The following is a 24,537-nucleotide window of genomic DNA, read 5'->3' as shown; positions in this document are numbered from 1 at the left end:
AGGGACATCGGTCCCGAAGAGGAAGGAGGCACATATACCTCATCTGTTCCAGCCAGTGTCACCTGCCACTGCCACCTGCTAGTGCCCACAAGTGCCACCTATCAATGCCTCCATAGCAAACCGCTGGCTATGGAGGCACTTGTGTGGGCTCGATCCTGAGCCGGGCTCTGTGCATTCATTGTCACACAAAGCATTGCTCTGCTCCACCCCTGCTCTCTTCTCACAGGCTGTGACTGGCAGCAGCAGGAGCTAATAGTGCCGCTACTGCCTCGCATAACAAGTGAGGAGAGGGAGAGAACTGCTGCTCTTGGGCACAGCGCTGGATTAAAATTAAACTCAGGTAAGTATTTAGGAGGGGCTGAACACGGATTTTTTTTTTTACCTTAATGCAGAGAATGCATTATGGTAAATATCCTTCTGCCTCTACAACCACTTTAAAGAAGCTACTGTACATGTATTACCCAGAATTTATATCAAAGCCCAAAGGTGACCATACAAAAGACAATATCACATGATCCAAACAATTTCAATTCTGTTAGCAATAACCACCCCATATTTAGGGGTATTAAATATATTAGTGGATGCAGGGAAGGCTGGTGTCTGCATCATTAAGGCTTAGGTGTTCAATGTACCTGCTACTAAAGCCACTAGCCAAAACATAGGTTTGGTTTTGGATGGAGTACATAAAGGTTAGAGTGCTAAAGTCTTAAATGCTATCTGTGTCCCCATTAAGGTTTCCCTTCTGTTTGGAAAACTTGTCCCTGGACAAAAAGTCAAAATACTTAATGGGGACACCAAGAGAAATAAATGTATTTATTTCTTTTATTTGCCTTCTATAGCCCTACAAGCCCGGTAAGGTAATTCCCTTATCCCCACTCCCTTTCTTCTTACCCGTTAGATGTCACTGCCTCTCCCAACCCAAGATGGGAAAGTCACTTGTAAATCCTTATCCAGCATCCATTGATCAAAGATTTTTACAAAGCAACATGGGCGAGTATTAACTTGCTGGGTGGAGTTAGCACAAACATGTACAGCATTAAATATGGTCCTTATGTTGCACTGTGGATGCAGTTTTTTTTTTATTTTTTCACAGCTCCAGAATATGGAGCTGTGCCCAGATGCGAGGCCAAATTGTGTTTGTTAGACAAATGGGTCAGAACTCCCAAAACTGCAGCTCTTGTACTGTGTTCCTGGTCTGCAGGGGTCAGGATCTGCCAAAAGTGATCCAAGGAAGACAAGGACAAGGGCAGCCAAGGCTCATAGATGCACATGGGGAGCAAAAGCTGGTCCATGTAGTCTAATCCAACAGAAGATCTATTGTAGCTCAAATTGCTGAAAAAGTTAATGCTGGCTCCAATAGAAAGGTGTCAGAACACACAGTGTATCGCAGTTTGTTGTGTATGGGGCTGCGCAGCCACAGACTGGTCAGTATGCCCATGCTAATCTGTGTCTATAGCCAAAAGTGCCTACAATGAGCACTAGAGCATCAGAATTGGACTACTGTGGAGCAATGGAAGAAGGTGGCCTAGCTTGATGAATCAAGTTTTCTTTTACATCATATGGATGGCCTGGTGCATATGCGCCTCTTACCTGGAGAAGAGATGGCACCAGGATGCACTAAGGAAGAAGGCAAGATGGAGGAGGCTTAAAGGATCTGCTACTGACAGTTTGGTGCCAGATACCACAGCATCATTTCAGAGGTCATGCATCGACAGGTCAGGGCTGTTTTGGTGGCAAAAGGGGCCCCTAATCATTATTATATGGCTGGTCATAAAGTTATGGCTAATTTATATAAGTCTATGTGAATGCAAAAGCAGCTTGAAGCAATTAGATTAAACTATTAGATAATCACCTGAATGACCGCAACATACAGGGATATGTAATGTAATACTGACACATAATCACACACATAGGTTGGACTTGAGTCTTTTTTTCAACCTCACCTACTATGTAACTATGTAAGTCAGGGGGTGGTCAACTGCAGGTCAAATGCATCTGCCAACCAATTCTGACTTGACACTTACCCAAATGATATACAGTATGCAATACATGTGTTAGTGACAAATACATATATGTCATCAACTTTTTGCAGTAAGTATATTTACATGTAACATGAATGACAGATTTTCCAATATTACACAACAGATGCACACCGTCTAACTGTGCCAACACTCATTAAAAAATTCTCAATACTATGCTGAAAGTGAGGCACGCACACATATGTACCACTCTATTTGCTATGCTGTTTTTCCAAGCTTGTACCGGAACAAATGTGCAGTGTGTGTGTCAATTTTATTACATTAAAATAAAACTGATTTCAAAAAACAACAATAAGTCATTACGGCTTACTTGTCGGCAATAAAAAAAAAATTGGTTAAGACTGCAAAGCACTTTGTATTTGATTAAATCTTGCACAATCAAATGGACTCCTCGTTTTATAATATTTATGCACTGTGTGAAGTACGAGACTTTGTGATTATGAAGCATGTATAATTACCCCTCGGAGAAGGCTGGCACTTGCAGACACACATTTTCGCTTGTGTATTTGCCGGCATCATACATCTACTTAAGTACACGGCAATAATAAATGTTAAAGTATTTGATTTACATCTTTAGGTTCCTAGATGCATCCTTGGGGCTGCGGGAGGTACATTAAGGAGAGGCAGCGACAAAGATGCTTTACAGCCTCTTTCATTATTTCTATGGATTAGAGAAAAAATATTGGGTTTCTCTAATATTCATGCATTTACCCTTTGGATCAGAGACCTAAAGTGAGACACTGACAATTAATCAGAAAATTATTTTCAACAGGATCTCTTCCAAGCTTTCCAAAACCTAAATTAGCCTGAATAGCCGGGCATCCCGTTTCATTGCAGATTGTAAATGTGATTCACTATGTGGCATTAATTTGCCTCTCCCAACTAGATGTCATGGCTTATCTCACAAAGATAACGGTAACACACTGTTTAAACTCAAGAACGACATTCTTATATCTGCAATGCAGCGTCAATTAATCTCTGTCACACTATTCTCAGTGTGTGTGTTGCCATCATAGTTGGCGTGTTGTTATTATACCAGGACTGTTATATATGTAGAATGCAGAGACGATACAAGGCCAAATAATAATAAATAGTTAATAGGCCCGATTTTAAAGGCGTTATTCACATCACTTCCAACTATGTCTCTACACAAATGGAGAGGTGGAAGGGTAAAGGGTGCATGTATGAAAAGTGTTTGAAACTAGCGGAGCTTAGTGTGAAAGTTCAAAACAAACAAACTGCACAGCTCCAAGCTCTCTGCACAACAGTGTTAATTTTTGGCAGCAAATTTCGATTTAGTTTTAGTCTTAGGACTAAAATGGCATTTTAGTTTTAGTCCTATTTTAGTTTTTAGTATTTTTTTCGTATTTAGTCGACTAAATCTCCAGCACATTTTAGTCGACAAACTCATTTTAGTCATCTAAAATCTAATGAGTGTAATTAAATTGTAATGCATTAGTTAACATTTCTCTACAATTTCCAAACTCATTATATAATGCTGGAGTGAAAAATCTAATATGTTATTATTTATGTTATTGAGGTATGAACATGCACTACAGACCAGTGTTAATTTTGAAGCCATATTTCAATTTAGTTTTAGTCTTAGTCTTTTGACTAAAATGGCATTTTAGTTTTAGTCATATTTTAGTCATCTCAACTGTTTTCGTTTTAGTCGACAAATAGCATTCATTTAGTCAACTAAAATGTTTTAGTCGACAAAATTAACACTGCTGCACAATCCTCAGGTCCTTCACTACACCAGGTGCTGGTCCCTAAGAGCTTGTTCCACTTAGCCTGATAACAATGTAGAAAATTAAGCTGTACTCTGTAGATGTCACACCATATGATTAATTCAATGTAATGGGCTTCCAACACAGTTGGCACCCTAAGCCATGCACCTTTGACGGATTTCACCCCAACTGGTCTTATTCATTTGACATCTACAAAGTGTGGCTTCATTTTCTACATTGCTAGAAGCGTTCAGTCTTTGATGCTCACATACATTGATCATCCACAACATATAGCACACTAAACCCTAGGACCCCAGACTAAACATTTTTTGCTATGGTCATTAACTACCATATTTATTATATTGTAAATTATAATGGGTATCAAAATATTTTTTTTTTTTTTTTTAGAGTAGGGAAGGGTTACATTTATTTAGTTAATTTTTTACCATCTCGTCTGGTTGCATTCTTTTGCCCCCACCGAGTTGGATGATTTGGGATCCACAGTGAGGATCAATTTGGGCAGCCCTTTATGTGAGTGTTGGCTATGACCTCCTTGTGACATTGTGGACGTTCAAACTTTGTTTTTTTAATGTCTTGAGGGCTGTGTTTTAGTGATTGGTGCTCCACCACACTAGTGATGTTCTTTCTGCATATGTTACACCTTTGAAGAAAGAAATTAACTTCTGAAACGCGTTGGGTGATTCCTGTTTGATTGGTCCAAGAGACTATTGTGTCATCAACAGGCATTACGGAATACCATCTCAGCACCTACTGATGTAATTTTGGTGTGAAATCATGTTTGCAGCAGCTTTCTGTTTTTATGAATGCAATAGCATTTTACTGTTGTTCAAATAAAGCTTGTATCATTCTTTTATATTTGATTGTTCTATACAATTATGTGTTTAATATGGCCGTAAAAGACCCTGTTTTTTTTTTTTTCTCGTGTATACACTAAGTTGTATTGGGTACCAAAAATCTTTTTTTTGTTGTTTTTTGAATAGGGCAGGGTTACATTTTTTACTGTCTTTTCTGGTTGGGGAGACATCCCTTTACTTCCTGTCTTGTAGATGCTACAGGAAGTGAAAGGAAAACTTTCCAAAGTGTGGAGAATAATCATTAGACAGCTGTAACAGGAACCGGTGTCCTCTTGTTCTGGTGATAACTATAAAATTTTGGATCTCCCATCACTTTTTGGGTAACAATAGTCACTAGTTCAAATAGAGAAAATAAGGCCTTAGGCGCACTGAGTGTTTACTTAGCTCCTCTTACCGCATTTTTTTCTTGACAGGGGAAAAGCTGCTTAAAAAACATGGTAAAAGCCGCATATTGCACACACACGTATGCATGTTTGCATGTTAATGCATTATATTGTCAAGAATATTAATTTACTCTGGATATTAGAATGCAATGCATTAACATACCTAAACATGTCTAGCGCTAGACCACCACTAGAGGCTCTGGTGAACACCTGCTGGCTCTTAGACTCCGTGCCCTAGGGAATCTATGCTCTAGCTCCCACTGGGATCTGTGTTAGTGATCTAGTAGACCTACTTCCTGAACCTCCCAGGGTTTAATCCGCAGCAGTCAGTCTTAGGGTCCACTACCTTAGCGGTGCACTCCTGACTCCTACGGAGTGTATCTGTCACCTGGTCGCAGGTGACCTGACAAAAAATTACATATATATATATATATATATATATATATATATATATATATATATATATATATATATGATTTATTTTTACATACTCTCACCTGTCAGTGTCCCTGATCACCACCAAACCATTCCTACGAGGACGCTATACTGCACTGGTGACCGTATGCAAAAAATTGCGACAGAAACTTTATATTTTCAATTTTCCAAAAAATTGTGACAAAAAAATTACAACTTAAAAAAACTGGCCATGCCTCTTACTAAATAACATTGGATGGTCTAGTTTTCAAAAAGGGGTAATTTGGGGGATATTTGTACTGTTCCTAACAGAAACAAAAAAAAAAAAAACTTTTTTCTATTTTTTTAACAAAATTTTCTGTTTTTTTGTTTAATTTATCTTGCAAAAAAATAAAATAACAGTGGTGATTAAATACCACCAAAAGAAATCTCTATTTGTTTGAAGAACATTATAAAACTTTCATATGGATACAGTGTTGCATGACCACACAATAGTCAAAGTGTGACAGTGCTGGAAGCTGAAAATTGGCCTGAGGAGGAAGGAGGTGAAAGGGTCTGGTATTGAGGTGGATAAAGTGATAGTAAAGCAGGAAATCAGCTTTAAAGTATAAGCTCACCTTTGGGAACATGTTACATGTTCCACCTGTTTTTAGGTTGGAACATGTAACATGTTCCCAGTGCTGCAGCCGCTGCCCAGAGGAGTTCCCTGTACTAGCGGTCACTTTTTGAAATCAGCGTGGCCGTGCAGGGCTTCGCCCACACAGCTATGTCATTCATTCATTCACACAGCTCTGTGTGTGAATGAACTACAAGCCCAACATCCTTTGCTGTTGTCTCAATGAACTACCATGGTGCTGTGGAGCGCCGTGGTAGCTTATTGATTTTTACTGTTAGATTGGATCTGCTTGCCTGTATGGGATGTACAGGCACACAGATACACTGACAGATCTGCAGGAGACCTGCATGGCACCAGCGATCTGCTGATTGCTGGTGCAAAGCTTTACAGGTTTCAAATAAAGAAAAATAAATGCACATTTTTTTTTACCTGCAAAAAAAAAAGTGCATTTATTATTTTTTTCTAAAATGTGAACTTCTCCTTTAAGAACCTGAACACGTGTCCCTTGGAGGAGCTGAACTTGTGTGCTTTGGAGTTATGGTGGAGATGGTGCACCTGTGACTGGCCATTGTAAAAATGTGCTGGTTTACAAGATATTGCTATATCGTCAAGTACAAGAAGAAGAAGGTGAGCATCTGTTGCTCTGCACCCTCCATAAAGACTACTCTTGGGCACTGTAGCTAAAGCCCTGCATGCCCACATTGCTGACCGTCAACACCAAGCACAACTGTGCATTGGCATTATGCGCTGGGCATCAGCGAGATTTCAGCGACCCTCAGTAATATAAGCTGACACTGGTGTAAAGAGGGGTTTCAGAATTTATTCAGTCAGCAGTCATTGTCTAGAAGAGCGAAAACTTTTATAAACTTGTTCAGGTTTCGGTGAGATTCTTTCAACACACAATGCAATTCTGGAATCACGTTTATTACAAGTAGTGTAAAATTTTTTATTGCAATTTTATAGCTTCTGCTGATTAAATGCTATGAATAAGTCATTATGTGCTTAATGTTTTATAGTGTCATTTCAAAATAGAGCCTAGAATTTTGTGGATGACTAATGGACTTGAAGCCCCTTGGGGTATTTGACAGTTTAGACAACATCCTTGTCCTTTTTTTTTTTTTTTTTTTGTAACGGTCATGGCTGCAGTTCTTCTCAAAGAATGTTGAATGTTTTGTAAATGAAAACACAGAATTAAAAATAGGGTTATAGGAGTACACAAGAATTTTTAGAGAATCCCATCTTACTAATATAAATAACCCACTACTGCATATATATCAAATAAAAATTACCATATTTTTCGCTCCATAAGACGCACTTTTTTCCCCCCAAAAAATGGGGGGAAATGTCTGCGAGTCTTATGGGAGCGAATACTGACCAGGCCTCCCCTCCCCCCCTCGCCATGTCACAATACCGGGTGGCCTTCTGGCTGAGCCTGTCATAGACAGAAGACAGAGCCAGCCCCAGCAGCCGAATGGAGTATGGCCGCTCGGGCTGCTCTGTCTTCTAACCACTTAGAGCCCTTTCACACTGGGGTGGGGGCGTTGTCAGCGGTAAAGCGCCGCTATTGTTAGCGGCGCTTTACTGTCGGTATGCGGCCGCTAGCGGGGCGGTTTTACCCCCCTGCTAGCGGCCGAGAAAGGGTTAAAACCACCGTAAAGCGCCTCTGCAGAGGCGCTTTGCTGGCGGTATAGCCGCGCTGTCCCATTGATTTCAATGGGCAGGAGCGGTAAAGGAGCGGTATACACTCCGCTCCTTCACCTCTCCGAAGATGCTGCTGGCAGGACTTTTTTCACCGTCCTGCCAGCGCATCACTCCAGTGTGAAAGCCCTCGGAGCTTTCACACTGGAATTAAAGCAGCGGCTGTTTTGGTTCGGTTTGCAGGCGCTATTATTAGCACAATAGCGCCTGCAAACCGCCCCAGTGTGAAAGGGCCCTAAAAGACCAGCCTCATTTTGGATTTTAGGTGTTTACATGTTTAAAACAGTTTTTTTTGCTAGATAATTACTTAGAACCCCCAAACATTATATATTGTATTTTTTTCTAACACCCTAGAGAATAAAATGGCGGTCATTGCAATACTTTTTTTTGCACCGTATTTGCGCAGCGCTCTTATAAGCGCACTTTTTTTGGGAAAAAAAAATCACTTTTTTGAATAAAAAAATAAGACAGCAGTAAAGTTAGCCCAATTTTTTTTTATATTGTGAAATACATTCTTACGCCAAGTAAATTGATACCCAACATGTCACGCTTCAAAATTGCGCCGCTCGTGGAATGGCGTCAAACTTTTACCCTTAAAAATCTCCATAGGCGACGTTTAAAAAATTCTACAGGTTGCATGTTTTGCGTTACAGAGAAGGTCTAGGGCTGGAATTATTGCTCTCGCTCTACCGGTCGCGGCAATACCTCACATGTGTGGTTTGACCGTTTTCATATGCGGGCGCTACTCACGTATGCGTTCGCTTCTTTAAAGGGCGCTTTAAAAAACATTTTTTTTTTCTTATTTATTTTACTTTATTTTATTTATTTTTTCACTGTTTTAAAAAAAAAAAAAATTGGATCACTTTTATTCCTATTACAAGGAATGTAAACATCTCTTGTAATAGAAAAAAGCATGACAGGTCCTCTTAAATATGAGATCTGGGGTCAAAAAGTCCTCAGATCTCATATTTAGACTTTAATGCAAAAAAAAAAAAAAAGTAGTTTAAAAAAAATGACACAAAAAATTTGTGCCTTTAAGACAAGTGGGCGGAGCTGACGTAATGACGTCGCTTCAGCCGTCCTATAGTATGGAGACGGGTGGGGGCCATCTTAGCCTCACTCGTCTCCATACTGAGGAAGTGACAGGACCCGATCACCTCCGCCGCTACCGACGCAGAGACCACCATTATCGTGTACAGAACCGCCGGCCCTAAAGATGGATACCTCGGTTGTGGCAGGAGCTGCTGCCGTTACCGAGATATCCATCTTCAAAGTAATGACGTATATATACAGTGGCCGGTCAGTCGGTAAGTGGCTATCTGAGTGACAGGCGGATGTGATGACGTCCTCACCAGGCACTGGTCAGGCTGCAGGTCATGGGCACTGGTCAGGCTGCAGGTCATGGGCACTGGTCAGGCTGCAGGTCATGGGCACTGGTCAGGCTGCAGGTCATGGGCACTGGTCAGGCTGCAGGTCATGGGCACTGGTCAGGCTGCAGGTCATGGGCACTGGTAAATATTTTAGTACACCATTTGGTTCGGAATGTTTTTCTCTCGTTTTCCTTCTCTAAAACCTAGGTGTGTCTTATGGTCAGGTGTGTCTTATGGAGCGAAAAATACCGGTAAGTATATTTATTTTCACAACGGGTACACAAGAAGCCATGACCAGATAAAAATGGTAAACCCAACTATAAAATATTCTTATTAGTTTCCTTTTGGTCAGTTCTATCGAGAATTAAAAATGTTTTGCTCTATCTGTTCACTAAGGGCAAAACAAACCTGCCGATACCAGGCATGTACAGCTGTCCGGTGCTCACTTTCGGATACCCCAAGGAGAGTATTTAGCCCTCCCAGCTAATGTGTTTTTTTTTTTGCACCGACGTACACTTTAGAGCCAAAGTGAGGATGCTCTTATTCCACAGCAATTATAATATTAAAGTAAAACTTTAGGCAAAGCTTTTTTTTCTTTGGATAAAAGGGTTATAACCCCTGTAAGGTTTTTTTTCTGCTATCTTTGTCCCATTGCAGAGAATTACTTACCTTCACTTCCTGTCCCACAGCCAAACAGGAAGTAATAGGAAACTCCTACAAAATTAAAAGAACCTCTTGGGGGGGGGGCCCCAGGTCACCAGAACTAGTGTCCCCATTGGAAGATTTCCCCTCTATTACTTTTCAGGGGACAACCCAAAATTTGGGATTTACTTCATTTTCGATAACAGTAAACAGGAAAATAAGTAGGAAGAATCTCCTTAATTAGGACGCAGAACGCAATAAAAATCTGACAGGGGTTCTAATCCCTCTTCACTCTATCCAAAACACACAAAAAAAAAGTTTGCTTTTAGTTATACTTTAAGTATGATCACAGTGGTGTTAATAGAAGCATTTCCAGTGATGCATCAATACTGTATGAGCATTGTACTGAAAGCTATAATCAGATATGGGAAGGAGGGAAAGCGGCGAGTACCCGCAATGCAAAATTGCCATTCAGCAAAAAGAAATATAAAAGAGGAAGCCAAGTGTCTTTCTGCCACCATGGACAACTTTTCAGAGGGTAGTGACCACAAATGTGAAAGAAGCCTTGCTGAAAGTCATTTATTTTTCTAAAGAACTGTGTGTCATTTACATTACATTTACCATTTTTCTTTTAAAAAAATAATTTGTCGTTTTCCTTTGTCGCTTTCAGTGCTGTTGATCTCCTGCAGCCTTTTTACAACACCTTCCTGTTTAAATGCATTCCAATGACAGCTGAAAGCTTTTGAAATTGTAATGTGTTAAAGCTTATACAAGATTTTAGCGACTGAATTTATGTCTACTTTAAGGTGACACTAAACGATATCCTTACTTTCCAAAAAAAAATCTATACAATTCCACTAATTATAGTGTAAATTCACCTTTACAGAAAAATCTGTAAGGTGAACTTACACAGGATCCCCCCCCCCCCCCCCCCCCCACTTCCGCTGACCTGCAGCACCACTATCTGAGGCGCCGCCTCACGGCTTAGAAATCTCCTCGCCATTCACTCGTCTTCCCCGCTGAGATGATGGGCTGCGCGGGTTCTGATTGGTTGGCGCTACCCATGTGACAGTGCCCACCAATTAGAAAGCTCCTGAATGAACACCCTGACGGGGTATGTTTTTAAGAGATTAACCTCTAGGGATTTCTAAGCCCCAGAGCCATGAGGCAGCTATAGCAGAAAAAAAAGGTGAACTTACCCTTTAAAGCAGTATTAAACCCAACAGAAAACATTATATTGCAGCTTACCAATTCTTATATGTGGTGGCTGCATTTTTTTTTTTAAGCATCTGGTGATCTGGACAATATTAAGCCCGTTTTTTTTTTTTTTTTTTAAGAATAAGCTCTCCAGCAGAATGCAACAGTAAGACCACTTTCACACTGAAGCGCTTTACAGGCACTATAGCGCTAAAAATAGCGCCTGCAAAGCGCCTCTCCAGTGTGAAAACCCGAGGGCTTTCACACAGGAGTGGTGCGCTTGCTGGATGTTAAAAAAAAAAAAAGTCCTGCAAGCATCTTTGCAGCGCTTTAGGAGCGGTGTATACACCACTCCTAAAGTGCCCCTGCCCATTGAAATCAATGGGCAGCGGCGATTTGAACCCTTTTTTTGCCACTAGCGGGGGTTAAAAGCACCCCGCTAGCGGCCGAAAAGCGCTGTTAAATATAGCGGCGCTTTAACGCCGATGACCCCCTACCCCCCCAGTGTGAAATTGCCCTAACAGGAGAGGAGACAAACCATTTACCACTGGGAGAGATGATTACAATGATCAGCTTTTATTTATTCATGTAAAACTTTTTTTTTTTTCCTTTTAGGATAAGACTGCTGTTACTACTTATAAATATTTAGCTGGAGTTTGGCTTCAATTTGTTAGTGTATCTAAATCTGCTAGTATATCTATAACTCCCCTTCCCTCAGACTGCTGTCCAAAGGTGCCCCTGTGCACCTTTGTCCAGAGTGGAGGCACTATAATACAAGTGGTGTGATCACCAGGTGAAAACACAGGGGGGTAGCCTTAGGCCCCTTTCACATGGGCATCTCTGCTTACGAAATCCACTTGCTCAGCGGGGGGGATGGCTTCGCTGATCCCCGCTAAACTGGCGGATGACAGGTCTGTGCCCACTCTGCTGTGCAGACACAGTCCCAGTCCAGCTCTCCTCTATCGGAAAATTAGATAGAAACAGACCACCTGTTTCCTCCCAACCTGATGGACGGACCACCGTCCATCTGTTGTTGGCGGACAGGATCGGATGGCGGTGGGTGTCCGCTGACATCCGCCGCTCCAAAGAAGTAACGGGAGGGTTCGATCAGGTCCGCCTGAAAAACCTGACAGGTGGACCCGATCGGACAGCCTGTGTAAAAGGGCCATAAGAAAGGAAAACCAATGCAGCCAACAAATCCTATGATCGGTAAGCTGCAATAGATTACATTTATGGCTTGGGGTTAAAAATACTGCTTTACTGGCCTGAAATCCCTAACAAAAAAAAGGTTTTTTTTGGGGGCCTCATTTACACACAGGATAAGACTGCTGCTCCTCTAAAAAGCCATGCACAGATAGCTTTTCAGAGGACTTTTGACAGGCAGTAAGGAGGCAATGTGTTGCTTACTCACCATCTGTTTTAACCCTCTAAATGCCTCACTACCTTGAATGTGTTATGTTTGACGGAAGGTAGTGCCCACCAAACATGGCAGCCGGCTTAATCCCTGGAATGGCCGTGAAGCAAGGTGACTGTGGCATGTATGCACTGACAACCGCTGCTGGATCACCAAAAAAAAAAAAAAAAAGGAATTTGGATTTTTGGTTTTTTGGTAAGGCCAAGAACAATAGAAGGTACTTTTTGAGTTAATACATACTTGAATCATTAAAATAAAAAAAAAAAAAAAACCAGAGTTTAGCTTCTCTTTAAGATAAACAGGGACAGGCAGGCAGGCAATACCAGAAAGCTAGAGCAGGCTGGGACTTTCAGGATATGATCAATCAAAATAGCTGGATGGCACAGGACCTTTCAGATTGCTTAAACTAAAACACTTGATTAGTTAACCTGGCTGTGGCCTTTTGTCATATTTAAGGCACTTGCTCAGCTTTCCAAAAGACTTTGTAAAACATGTCAACCAGACCAACAGAACAGTCCTGTCGGGCAGAAAGCGCTGATGTTGATCTAAGAGGAAAGGCTGCCATGGAGATGTAATTGCGACCAATACAGTTGTGTCTCACCAATCAAAACAGATTAGCCAGACAAGGCTGGGATGGCAGATGCTAGCAGGAGAGATGCCTCTCAAGTAGAAACGTAACAGCTGTAATATGCACTACTGGCAGTAATGACTTTTCACTCCACATGCAAATAAAACCCTGGGCTAAAATGAAGTCCACTAGTCAGAGCGGGTCAAAAGTCACCAGCTCAGTAAACAGAGCATTATTTAAACCTGCAGACAAAGGCATTTTGTTCCATGAAAGCTTTGACAGATGCAATTAAAAGAAACAGCTTTTTAGGACAGGTAAAGAGTGAGGGGGAAAAAAAGACCAGGAGAAAAAAAATCTCCGGCAGAGCTTACAACTTTATCTGCTTCTAACCATTACATATATATTATATTACACAAAACACTGGACTAGGCATGAGACCGACAAATCACAGACTTCAAAATTTGCTTACTGGATCCTTAACTGTAGACTTAAGGTTTTTTTACATAACATTACACCTGTGTAGAAAGACAATGGTCCATCCATTGAAATATGGATTTTCTAAAAGCTGAATATATTAAAACGTCAACTACTTTAGCTCTAGCTTTACTTATCGAGCATCTTTTGCTTCTGCAGAACTGTCAACATCTTTGACCTTACTGTAAGAGGACCTGTCACTATGAATTGGCATTTCTTGATCCAGGACAAATTATACATTGCTTTAGTGATCTATCACAGGAATATATCTTTACTACTTTGGGCCTTTTTGATAACCTCGCTCCTGATAATGTCAGAAAAGAGGCTGATCAAAGTCCATCTGTCAATAAAACGATTCTGAGCTTACTCTGAGCCTTCTGTCACCAGACATAAAAACATACTAATTAAAGTGGAGTTCCACCCACTTTTACAACTCTTTAGCATTCCTCAACTGTGCACTGTAAAAGAATTGGATATTTTTAAATTTTTTTTCTCAGCACTTACTGTATATCTGCTGTATTCATTTTTCACTTCCTCCTCCCTGGCCGCGGCCCATCGCATCATTTCCTGTTTGCAATGCCTTCTGGGAAGGGGCGGCAACTTCCTCTGACACTGCCATTGCTATGGAAACCTGACCTGAAACCTATTACACTGCTTGTGCTGCACTGAGCATGTGCGAGATCAGCAAGGATGAGATCCAGGAAGAAATACAGTCTGGCTTCAGATGCCCACACTTAAGATGGCCATGGCCTGCTGTAAGTTTATAAAATAACAAACTACTGCTATAAACTAACAAAACAGACCTTAGTTTACAGACTAACTTTACTAGAATACATTAAGCTTGTGTATTATAGGGGTATTTTTATTTAAAAAGTATAATTTCGGCCGGAACACCACTTTAAATAAACTGACCCTGCAATACATTCTATCAAGCTAATTTCAGTAAGAGACAAACTCAAATAAAAGGCTCAGCTTAAAGCAGAACTTTACCCAGAACAACTTAACAAATAATGTTCTTTAGCAAGGAACAAGCACCCCACAATAATAATTACCGTATGCTACCAACATTAGTGTGTGTTGTAAATTGCCTCCAGCATCGTTTGTGTCTTCTTGCTGGAGGCTGCCATTTTGCTGAAGCCCAGAGCCCCAGAAGAGCAGTAAATCATAAATCGAAACTAAACCCATCAATTTAATGGTTTCAAAAGACAGATACATTCCTGGAATGCCAGGTTTGCTGTCACATTTGCTTGTGTCATCAACCAAACCATTAAATGGTGTCAAAAGTAATCACTTGAGCAGCACCATGGCAGTTGCAGATCAAAAGGAAGCAGCTTTCTTGGCTGTAAAGGATTGGAGGGTTTAATTCCGCTTTAAGGCTGTCAGCAGATCGGCCTCTACAAACACGGCAGTGCCTAAAAGTGGAGAGCAACTGAGCATGTGCAGAGCAGGGTTATTATTATTTTGTAATGTTTTACATAGCTGTACCTGCAAAAGGGGCCAGCCTTAACCACTTAAGGACCAGCCTCGTTTTGGAATTTAGGTGTTTACATGTTTAAAACAGGTTTTTTTGCTAGAAAATTACTTAGAACCTCCAAACATTATATATTGTTTTTTTTTCCTAACACCCTAGAGAATAAAATGGTAGTCATTGCAATACTTTTTTCACACCGTATTTGCGCAGCGGTCTTAAAAGCGCGCTTTTTTTTTGGAAAAAGTTCACTTTTTTGCATAAAAAAAATAAGACAACAGTAAAGTTAGCCCAAATTTTTATTATATTGTGAAAGATAATGTTACGCCGAGTAAATTTATACCCAACATGTCACGCTTCAAAATTGCGCCCGCTCGTGGAATGGCGTCAAACTTTTACCCTCAAAAATCTCCATAGGCGACATTTAAAAAATTCTACATTTTTTGCGTTACAGAGAAGGTCTAGGGCTAGAATTATTGTTCTTGCTCTAACAATCGCGGTGATACCTCACATGTGTGGTTTGACCACCATGTTTTCATATGTGGCTGCTACTCACGTATGCGTGCGCTTCTGCGCGCGAGCTCATCGTGACAGGGGGTTTTAAAAAATTTTTTTTTTTTCTTGTTTATTTTACATGATTTTATTTATTTTTACACTGTTTAAAAAAAAAAAAAATTGTGTCACTTTTATTCCTATTACAAGGGATGTAAACATCCCTTGTAATAGAAAAAAGCATGACAGGACCTCTTAAATATGAGATCTGGGGTCAAAAAGACCTCAGATCTCATATTTACATTAAAATGCAATAAAAAAAAAAAAAAAAAAGTCATTTAAAAAAATGACATTGAAAAAAAATTTGCCTTTAAGACGTATGGGCGGAAGTGACGTTTTGACGTCGCTTCCGCCCTGCAGTGTCATGGAGACGAGTAGGTGCCATCTTCCCCTCACGCGTCTTCAGGCACAACAAGGGGACAGACACGATCGCCTCAGCCGCTACCGACGGCTCCGGATCGCGGCGGAGGGCACCGGATCGCGGCGGAGGGGGGGGCCCTCTTCCGCCACCGATAAAAGTGATCTCGCGGCGAATCCGCTGCAGAGGCCACTTTTATCTGAAAGCCGACCGCCGCACGAAAACGGGGATACCAGGGTTATGGCAGCTAGCTGCTGCCATAACAATGATATCCGCCGCCAAACTTAGGACGTGCATCGGCGTGCGGGGGTCGGCAAGTGGTTAAGTCATCTAGCAGGATTTAACGCGGAAGTAAATTAATCAATTTAACGGTTTCAAAAAACAGCTACAGTACATTCCCAGTACGTATCAGGAATGTAACTGTCACATTGTTTGTGCTCTCAACCGAACTGTCACAGCTGGTGCCATACTGGTTACATGTGCAGCACCATGGCATTTGAAGATTACACAGAAGCAAAGAAAATGATAGGAGGGTTTACTTCTACTTAGATTTTCTGACTAAAGTTCCACTAACGATTGTTTTGTAAACTGCTCTTTTTCAAAGTTTCAATGTGGTCACCATGTTTTCAGATCAATGGACAATATAAAAGCGGAGTTGCACCCAAAAGTGGAACTTCTGCTTATATGCTTCCTCTCCCCCTCCAGTGTCACATTTGGCACCTTCTGAGGGTGTGAAGGGGGGGGGGGGGGGGTTGATCGACGGTATATGACAGGTCCCCTTCCCCACCTCCAGGAGACGGGATCTTCCGAAAGTTCAGCACCCCTCCTCTTTCCGAGCATGCGTGGTAGGGAATCAGGAGTGAAGCAAAAAGGCTTCACTGCCCGGTTCCCTTATCAGCTTCTGGCGGTGGCAGTAACCAGAAGTCAATCCGTATTTGTAGCTTCTGACTGTGACTTTTTTTTTTTTATTTGGCTGGACCTCCTCTTTAAAGTGATTTTCAAGGTTTGTTAAAACCCCCCCCCCCCCAAAAAAAACTAAAACACAGCAAAACATGTTATACTTACCTGCTCTGTGCAAAGGTTTTACACAGAGTGGCCCCGATCCTCATTTTCTGGGGTCTCCCGGCAGCGCTCCTGGCTTCTCCTCTTCTCGAGTGCCCCCACGAAGAGCCGCTTTCCATGGGGGCGCGCTCCCGAGACCTGCTGCTGCGTCCATTGACACAGACAGCAGGACTCGGCCCCGTCCCCCGCATCATTGGATATGATTGACAGCAGCAGGAGCCAATGGCTCCTGCTGTTATCAATCTATCCAATGAGGACACGAGACAGCGGCTGGAGTTGCTGTGCTCGTTCCCGTCGCTGGAACGATCAGGTTCAGAAAAGAAAAAAGGGGGCTCTGGGGGGCAGCTGCAGCGCAGGAGGTTTTTCTATGCATTAAGGTGAAAAACCTGAAGAATTTATAACTCCTTTAAAGACTAGATCCTGAAAACTTGTGTCCACCCAGCTTAATTTTGTTTAAATACAGGACAGTTGTTTTAAAGCAGAAATATGGGGAGGAAGGCTGCAGTAGCTTTTGTGATGATATATTTGCAGCCCCTCTGCCCATTCACTGATACTTACACCTTTGTTGCACTAAACTTTCACTCAGTCTATCAACAGGAGTGCTAAAAATTATCCAGTATTTCCAGATTTGTGGGTGCATGTGATCATCTCCCCTTTCTCTCAGGATGCAGTACTTGAGTCTGAGAAGCCAATTGCCAGATCTGAACATTGTCACGTGATGGAGAGGAAAAGTGACTGGGAAAAGTGGCTGATTCTGTTAAAGCAGAGGTCCACCCAAAAGTGCATCTCCCCCTCTGGTGCCACAATTGGCACCTTTCGGGGGGGGGACAGGATACCTGTCTTTGACAGGTATCCTGTTCCCACTTCCGGGAGCCACAGCCGCGCATATTGACGTCACCGTTTGGCTGACCGCTCGGCTCCATCCTCCTCCCGTCGCTGAGCCAGTGGGAGAGAGGAGCACAGCCTAGTAGGGTTCCCGGCGTGAAGCCCTAAGGCTACACTGTCTGATTCCCTTACCCGCAATGGCAGCGGCAGCACCTGACAGCTGATGGAAACATCAGCTGCGGTGCCGACGTCGCTGGACTCCAGGACAGGTAAGTGTCCTTTTATTAAAAGCTAGCAGCTGCAGTAGGTGTAGCTGCTGGCTTTTAATTTTTGCAGCGGTGGGCGGACCCCCGCTTTAAGTTCATTATAGGCATTAACTGGAGGTTGAAGGTGCATACTCAGTGCAAAAACTGGTCCGTGATCCTGCTTCATTTACAAAACAAATGCACACAGTTAAAAAAAAATAAAAAAGAACTGGCACCTGATGGTTATGTGGTATGATCCTATTCCTCACATCATAGATATTATTTAAAGCTTCAGATTTGATAATAGTCAAATCATGAAAACTAGCTAGCTCTGGAAACCTGTAATAACCTCTATTTTTCCCTCTTAGATCCCATACATAGTATTAGATTTTCTGCAGATTTTTGTTTTCTGATTTACCAAAACCATATAGTGGAACGCCTGCCTGATTGCATACAAATTGAAACTCAAGGTTTGACCTCATATGATATGGTTTTGGTAAATCTGAAGACAAATATCTGCAGAAAGTCCAATAGTGTGTATGGGGCTTTAGAAGTCTCAGGCCTACTGCAGATTTAGGCTTCATTTACACTACAGCTCCGAAACGTGTTTAGGAGCTTTTGACTTTTTGCCAAATCTCCTAAACTCAACTCCACAAAAGTGTCTAAGTACACATAGGCTTTTAGGATCATTTAGAAGCTGCTGCAGTTAGGGGAGGTTCAACCTCCCTCTCCTGAACTCAGAAGAATTGCATTAAGGATAGGAACATTTTGCCTGCAGCGCCATTTTGCAGCGTTTTCCGGCGGCCAGAGTAGGCTAGGCTTATATGAAGCCCAACGTGTAATTAAACCCAAATATTTTTTCTCGTTCAATCTTTCATATATTTACAGTGGGAACGGAAAGTATTCAGACCCCCTTCAATTATTTACTCTTTATTATATTGCAGCCATTTGCTAAAATCATTTAAGTTCATTTTTTTTCCTCATTAATGTACACACAGCACCCCATATTGACAGAAAAACACAGAATTGTTGACATTTTTGCAGGTTTATTAAAAAAGAAAAACTGAAATATCACATGGTTCTAAGTATTCAGACCCTTTGCTCAGTATTTAGTAGAAGCACCCTTTTGACCTTTTTGGGAAAGATGCAACAAGTTTTTCACACCTGGATTTGGGGATCCTCTGCCATTCCCCATAGCAGATCCTCTCCAGTTCTGTCAGGTTGGATGGTAAACGTTGGTGGACAGCCATTTTTAGGTCTCTCCAGAGATGCTCAATTGGGTTAAGTCAGGGCTCTGGCTGGGCCAATCAAGTACAGTCACAGAGTTTTTATTTTAGCTGTGTGCTCAGGGTCATTGACTTGTTGGCCCAGTCTGAGGTCCTGAGCACTCTGGAGAAGGTTTTCATCCAGGATATTCCTGTACTTGGCCGCATTCATCTTTCCCTCGATTGCAACCAGTCATCCTGTCCCTGCAGCTGAAAAACACCCCCACAGCATGATGATGCCACCACCATGCTTCACTGTTGGGACTGTATTGGACAGGTGATGAGCAGTGCCTGGTTTTCTCCACACATACCGCTTAGAATTAAAGCCAAAAAGTTCTATCTTGGTCTCATCAGACCAGAGAATCTTATTTCTCACCATCTTGGAGTCCTTCAGGTTTTTTTTAGCAAACTCCATGCGGGCCTTCATGAGTCTTGCACTGAGGAGATGCTTCCATTGGGCCACTCTGCCATAAAGCCCAGACTGGTGGAGGGCTGCAGTGATGGTTGACTTTCTACAACTTTCTCCCATCTCCCGACTGGATCTCTGGAGCTCAGCCACAGTGATCTTTGGGTTCTTCTTTACCTCTCTCACCAAGGCTCTTCTCCCAATGCTGGATGGCCAGCTCTAGGAAGGGTTCTGGTCGTCCCAAAAGTCTTCCATTTAAGGAGTATGGAGGCCACTGTGCTCTTAGGAACCTTAAGTGCAGCAGAAATGTTTTTGTAACCTTGGCCAGATCTGTGCCTTGCCACAATTCTGTCTCTGAGCTCTTCAGGCAGTTACTTTGACCTCATGATTCTCATTTGCTCTGACATTCACTGTGAGCTGTAAGGTCTTATATAGACAGGTGGGTGGCTTTTCTAATCAAGTCCAATCAGTATAATCAAACACAGCTGGACTCAAATGAAGGTGGAGAACCATCTCAAGGATGCTCAGAAGAAATGGACAGCACCTGAGTTAAATATGAGTGTCACAGCAAAGGGTCTGAATACTTACCATGTGATATTTCAGTTTTTCTTTTTTAATAAATCTGTAAAAATGTCAACAATTCTGTGTTTTTCTGTCAATATGGGGTGCTGTGTGTACATTAATGAGGAAAAAAAATGAACAAATGATTTTAGCAAACGGTTGCAATATAACAATGAGTGAAAAATTTAAGGGGGTCTGAATACTTTCCGTCCCCACTGTAAAGTGCAACAATAGAACATACAGTCAGGCACTTCATGAGATATCCAGAGAAGAATACCATAACATGTTACATCAATTATTGGAGTGCACATCGATCAAGTAAAAAAAATCCATAATAGGATCGTCAGCCTTATGATATGAATGTTCGTAAATAACAGACTGTTATTGGATGCATTCCTCATTACAGAAATAGTAGTGTGACAATGAAAAATCGTAATAAGTCATAAACCGAAAGGAAAGAGGAGGAAGTCATAAACCGAAAGGAAAGAAGAGGATGAACATAGATTTTAAGACTGCCAGAAAGTGATAAGGACTGGATAATGAAAAGGGAAGGGGGTTCGCAATCCACTATTAGGTCTCCGTTATAAATCTTGGCACACATCAAATTTCTAGAAGGAGACAGTTGAAATCCCATGGGATGAAGTGGATGACCCATAGAGCCCAAACTTGATTAAATTTAGATACAGTACTCTGTAATTTGGCTATTTATTATGCTTTTATTAACACCCGTTACATGTGAGATTTAACTTCAGATATAGATAAGATGTCAGTTAGTCAAGTTACCGCAACGGTTTGTCATTCGGCAGTCAGGACATGAGTAAATTGTTTAGTGATTCTGTCAGGCTTTCCAGAAGTACTTCTTGCGGTTGCACAGATATAGATTTCTACAGGAGTATTCTGAGGATATTTTACACCTGTAACCACAGGCTGTGTGTCACTGGACAGGACCACCAAGCATGAAGGAATGTGCCCATGTCTGATCATCCGTGAAAACAGGTCAGGTGAACATCAGTGCTGACACGGGCCAATCTAACAGGCACATATAACATCTAAGAAGGTCTTTATAGTTGAACCTAACTGCTGCTGTGTCCCAAAAGCAGAATTTGGTGGTTTACCAAATTTGGTCCCATTCATTTCAAATGTATACAAAGATCCTTTTCTCAAATGCTCACATAATTGAAGGGTTACTACACCCTCTTTTTTTTTTTTTTTTTAAACAACATACATATCATACTTACCTCCACTATGCAGTTCGTTTTGCACAGAGTGGTCCTGGTTCTCGTCTTCTGGGGTCCCTTGTGGCACTTGCGGCTCCTCCTGGCATCTGGAAACCCCTCTAGGAGAAGCACTCTCCCAGGGGGTTACCGTGTGGGCTCGCTCCCGAGTCTAGCATTTGCGTCCATAGACACAGAATGCCTGACTCGGCACAGCCCCCGATGTCATTGGATTTGATTGACAGCAGCGTGAGCCAATGGCTATGCTGCTAGCAATCTATCCAATCAAGAGGCGAGAACCCCGGCCAGAGAGGTAGAGCGCGTCTCCGCTGAGGGAACGAACTGACTCAGGTGAGTAAAACGAGGGGGGCTTCTGAGTGACAGAAGTTTTTTCACTTTAATGCATAGGATGCATTAAGGTGAAAAACACGAGGGTTTACAATCCCTTTAAGTCTCTGGGGTAAATTCAGAGATAAGTGTATTGTTTAGCAGGGAGATCATTCTCAGAAGAGGAGGGTCATTTTGTAATTTTTAATTAAATTATTTTTTTAATAATTATCTGGTTGATCCGGACATATCCATGAAGCTTCAATATTATCTCTGGCAACGCTATCACAGTTGATCCACTGGCTGTTACGTTGCCATTGTAATAATGCATGCTCTGCCAGTACCCACGAAGAAGCCATTTAATTTCCCCTCTACCCTCTGGAAGCCACCTCACATGACTATTTCGTTAGCATGAGGGGTGGCTTCAGCATGTTGAATGACAGTTCCCCCCACGCTGATAGAATAGAGAACGCTGCTGCAGTGTTATCTGCAGGTAGTTTCTATAGGGATGTTGGCAGCTTTGTAAGAGCTTTCCTTATTGCTCCATCCTCCAGAGCAGTAAAAAAACAACCTCTAGATGTCACGTGACCGCAGTACATGGGACCGAATAAAGGTATTTGGGACAATTATATTGATCTGTGCTATAGATTGTTGTTTATATTGAGGATTGGCTGATCTTCATATAAAGTTGTCTTAATGAGTTTAAGAATTCTGCTTCAAAAAAGCATTATTTTATTTTGTAATCAATAAGCAGCAGGACACACCTTGCAAGCATTTTTTCTCCAAGCATTATGCAAAAAACATTTGATTTAGTTTTAGAAACAAGTTTACCCCCATGCAGTCCACCCTAAGCAAGTTAAAAAGTCACAGGACAGGTGCTTACACAGGACTAAGAACTCCTTCTAACGACCATGGAAATTGCCCCCACAAAAGACTGTTTCAGTAGAAAACTTTGCTGCAATTAAGTGAAATCTGCAGGGGGTGAAGAGATCAATTAAAGGGATTGTAAAGTCCTATTTTTTTTCTTTTAAAATAACAAACATGTACTTACCTCCTCTGTGCAGTGGTTTTGCATGGGACACCCCAGATCCTCCTCTTCTCAGGTCCCTGGCTGGAGCTCCTGGCTCCTCCCTCCTGTTGAGTTCCCCCCATAGCAAGCACCCGAGCCAAGCTACAGCTGTGTATCCATTCAGACACAGAGCTGCGGTTCGGCCCCACCCCCTCTCTCCTGATTGGCTGAGTTTTACTGACAGCAGCAGGAGCCAATGGCACTGCTGCTCTGTCTCAGCCAATCAAGAGGGAAAGTCACAGACGGCCGAGGGACTCGTGGACATCTCTGGATAGAGAGGGGGGCTCAGGTAAGTATTGGGGGGGGCTGCTGCACACTGAAGGTTTTTATCTTAATGCATAGAATGCATCAAGATTAAAAACCTTCTGTCTTTACAACCACTTTAAGCCTTAATTAAAGTGGTTTTAAAACCTAAATATTTTTTTTACTTCGGCTTACTTTCCTGAGTCCTCATTCAATCCAGTACTGTGCATGTCTGCAGCTCTTCTCACTCCTCGCTTCCTGGTCTCACAGGCTTTGCTGAGGCAGCCGAAGCAAGCTGCTGTCAATCAAAGCCAGTGACGAGGGAGGGCAGGACCAAGTCCATGTTGTCTGTGTCTATAAATGCAGACATCAAAGCTCAGGAGTGAACCCGCATTAGTGCGCACATAGAAAGGGGCTTTCTATGGGGGCACTCACCGGAGGGGAGAAGCGCCGGCAGGGGACCCGCAAAGAGGAGGTGCATTTAACCTTAAAATGTCAGTCACATATTAATCTATCAAAGTGCCTGAAAACATTAAAAGCATACTTGTATCACTGTACTTCCATTATGTACATAAAGATTTCTAATCCACAGAAATAAAAACAAATAATATGGTGAAATACAAATTAATTGGTCTACATTGGAATTAGTTAATTAGTTCCATTAGAAAGAAATTATAACAAACCTTTGGCATCATCTGAGCCGGACGCCAAAAGTTTGGGGTCCATGAGGTTAAAGTCCACACTCCAACACCTTTTTTCATGTTCCTTTTTGTGACACAAAATGAGAATCAATATTACAGTAGGCAAGATATCTTCGACTAAAAAACACATCAATATAAGAAAAACTATCAGGAACAAATCATTTTAAAACAAAAAACTATTAGAAAAACTGGAAAACAGCAAGGCCCACCTCATAAAGTTAACGATGGCCAGTTACATAACAATAAACAAGACAGGCAAGTTGCCAGAATTTAGTGTACAGCAAAGCCCCCCATATCCACCACAGATGTTCTTACACACAAAATAAACAAATGGGAAAGGTTAGCATAACAGTTCTTATTGTTTTAATATATACAGTATATATCTATTTTAATAAACAGATTACACTATACAGGCAGTCCCTGAGTTCCAAACGACTTCTACTTACGAACGGCCTCAATGCTGGCCACTTGTGCTCCACAGTGCTCCTGGATACCTCTGAGTAGCTATCCTGCAGCGCTGAACGCATCCCACACTGCAGTACTACATGTACTGCATGGCCAGAAGTGCCCAGAACATCCCACATCCATAACAGGCGGAAGTTACATTTACAAATGCAGTGTTCCAACTTACACACAAATTCCACTTACGAGAAAACCTACAGTCCTTATTGTGTTCGTAACTCGGGGACTGCCTGTATGGTTTTCATGTGCATTCTTCTTTTTTAATCATATCCTTTTTATTAGTTTTTCAGGTTATACATTATTCATCATAAACAATATAAAAACAAAGAACAGACATTCCTTTATATATTATCCCATAA

At 41.7% G+C, this 24,537-nt stretch overlaps 1 protein-coding gene across 4 annotated transcripts in view; it reads right to left on the bottom strand.

Moving 5' to 3' along the window:
• Positions 1 to 24,537, bottom strand: part of COP1 (COP1 E3 ubiquitin ligase) — a 333,947-nt gene that overhangs the window by 112,122 nt on the left and 197,288 nt on the right. For all 4 annotated transcript variants that reach the window (XM_073593409.1, XM_073593408.1, XM_073593411.1 and 1 more), the window contains one exon: positions 23,699 to 23,780. In XM_073593409.1, coding sequence (XP_073449510.1) covers positions 23,699 to 23,780 — 82 coding nt within the window. The remainder of the gene's footprint in view (positions 1 to 23,698; positions 23,781 to 24,537) is intronic.

The sequence above is a fragment of the Aquarana catesbeiana genome, linkage group LG07 (genome assembly GCF_042186555.1).
Source record: "Aquarana catesbeiana isolate 2022-GZ linkage group LG07, ASM4218655v1, whole genome shotgun sequence".
NCBI classification, from domain to species: domain Eukaryota; kingdom Metazoa; phylum Chordata; class Amphibia; order Anura; family Ranidae; genus Aquarana; species Aquarana catesbeiana.
This window is presented reverse-complemented; position numbering and strand designations above follow the sequence as displayed.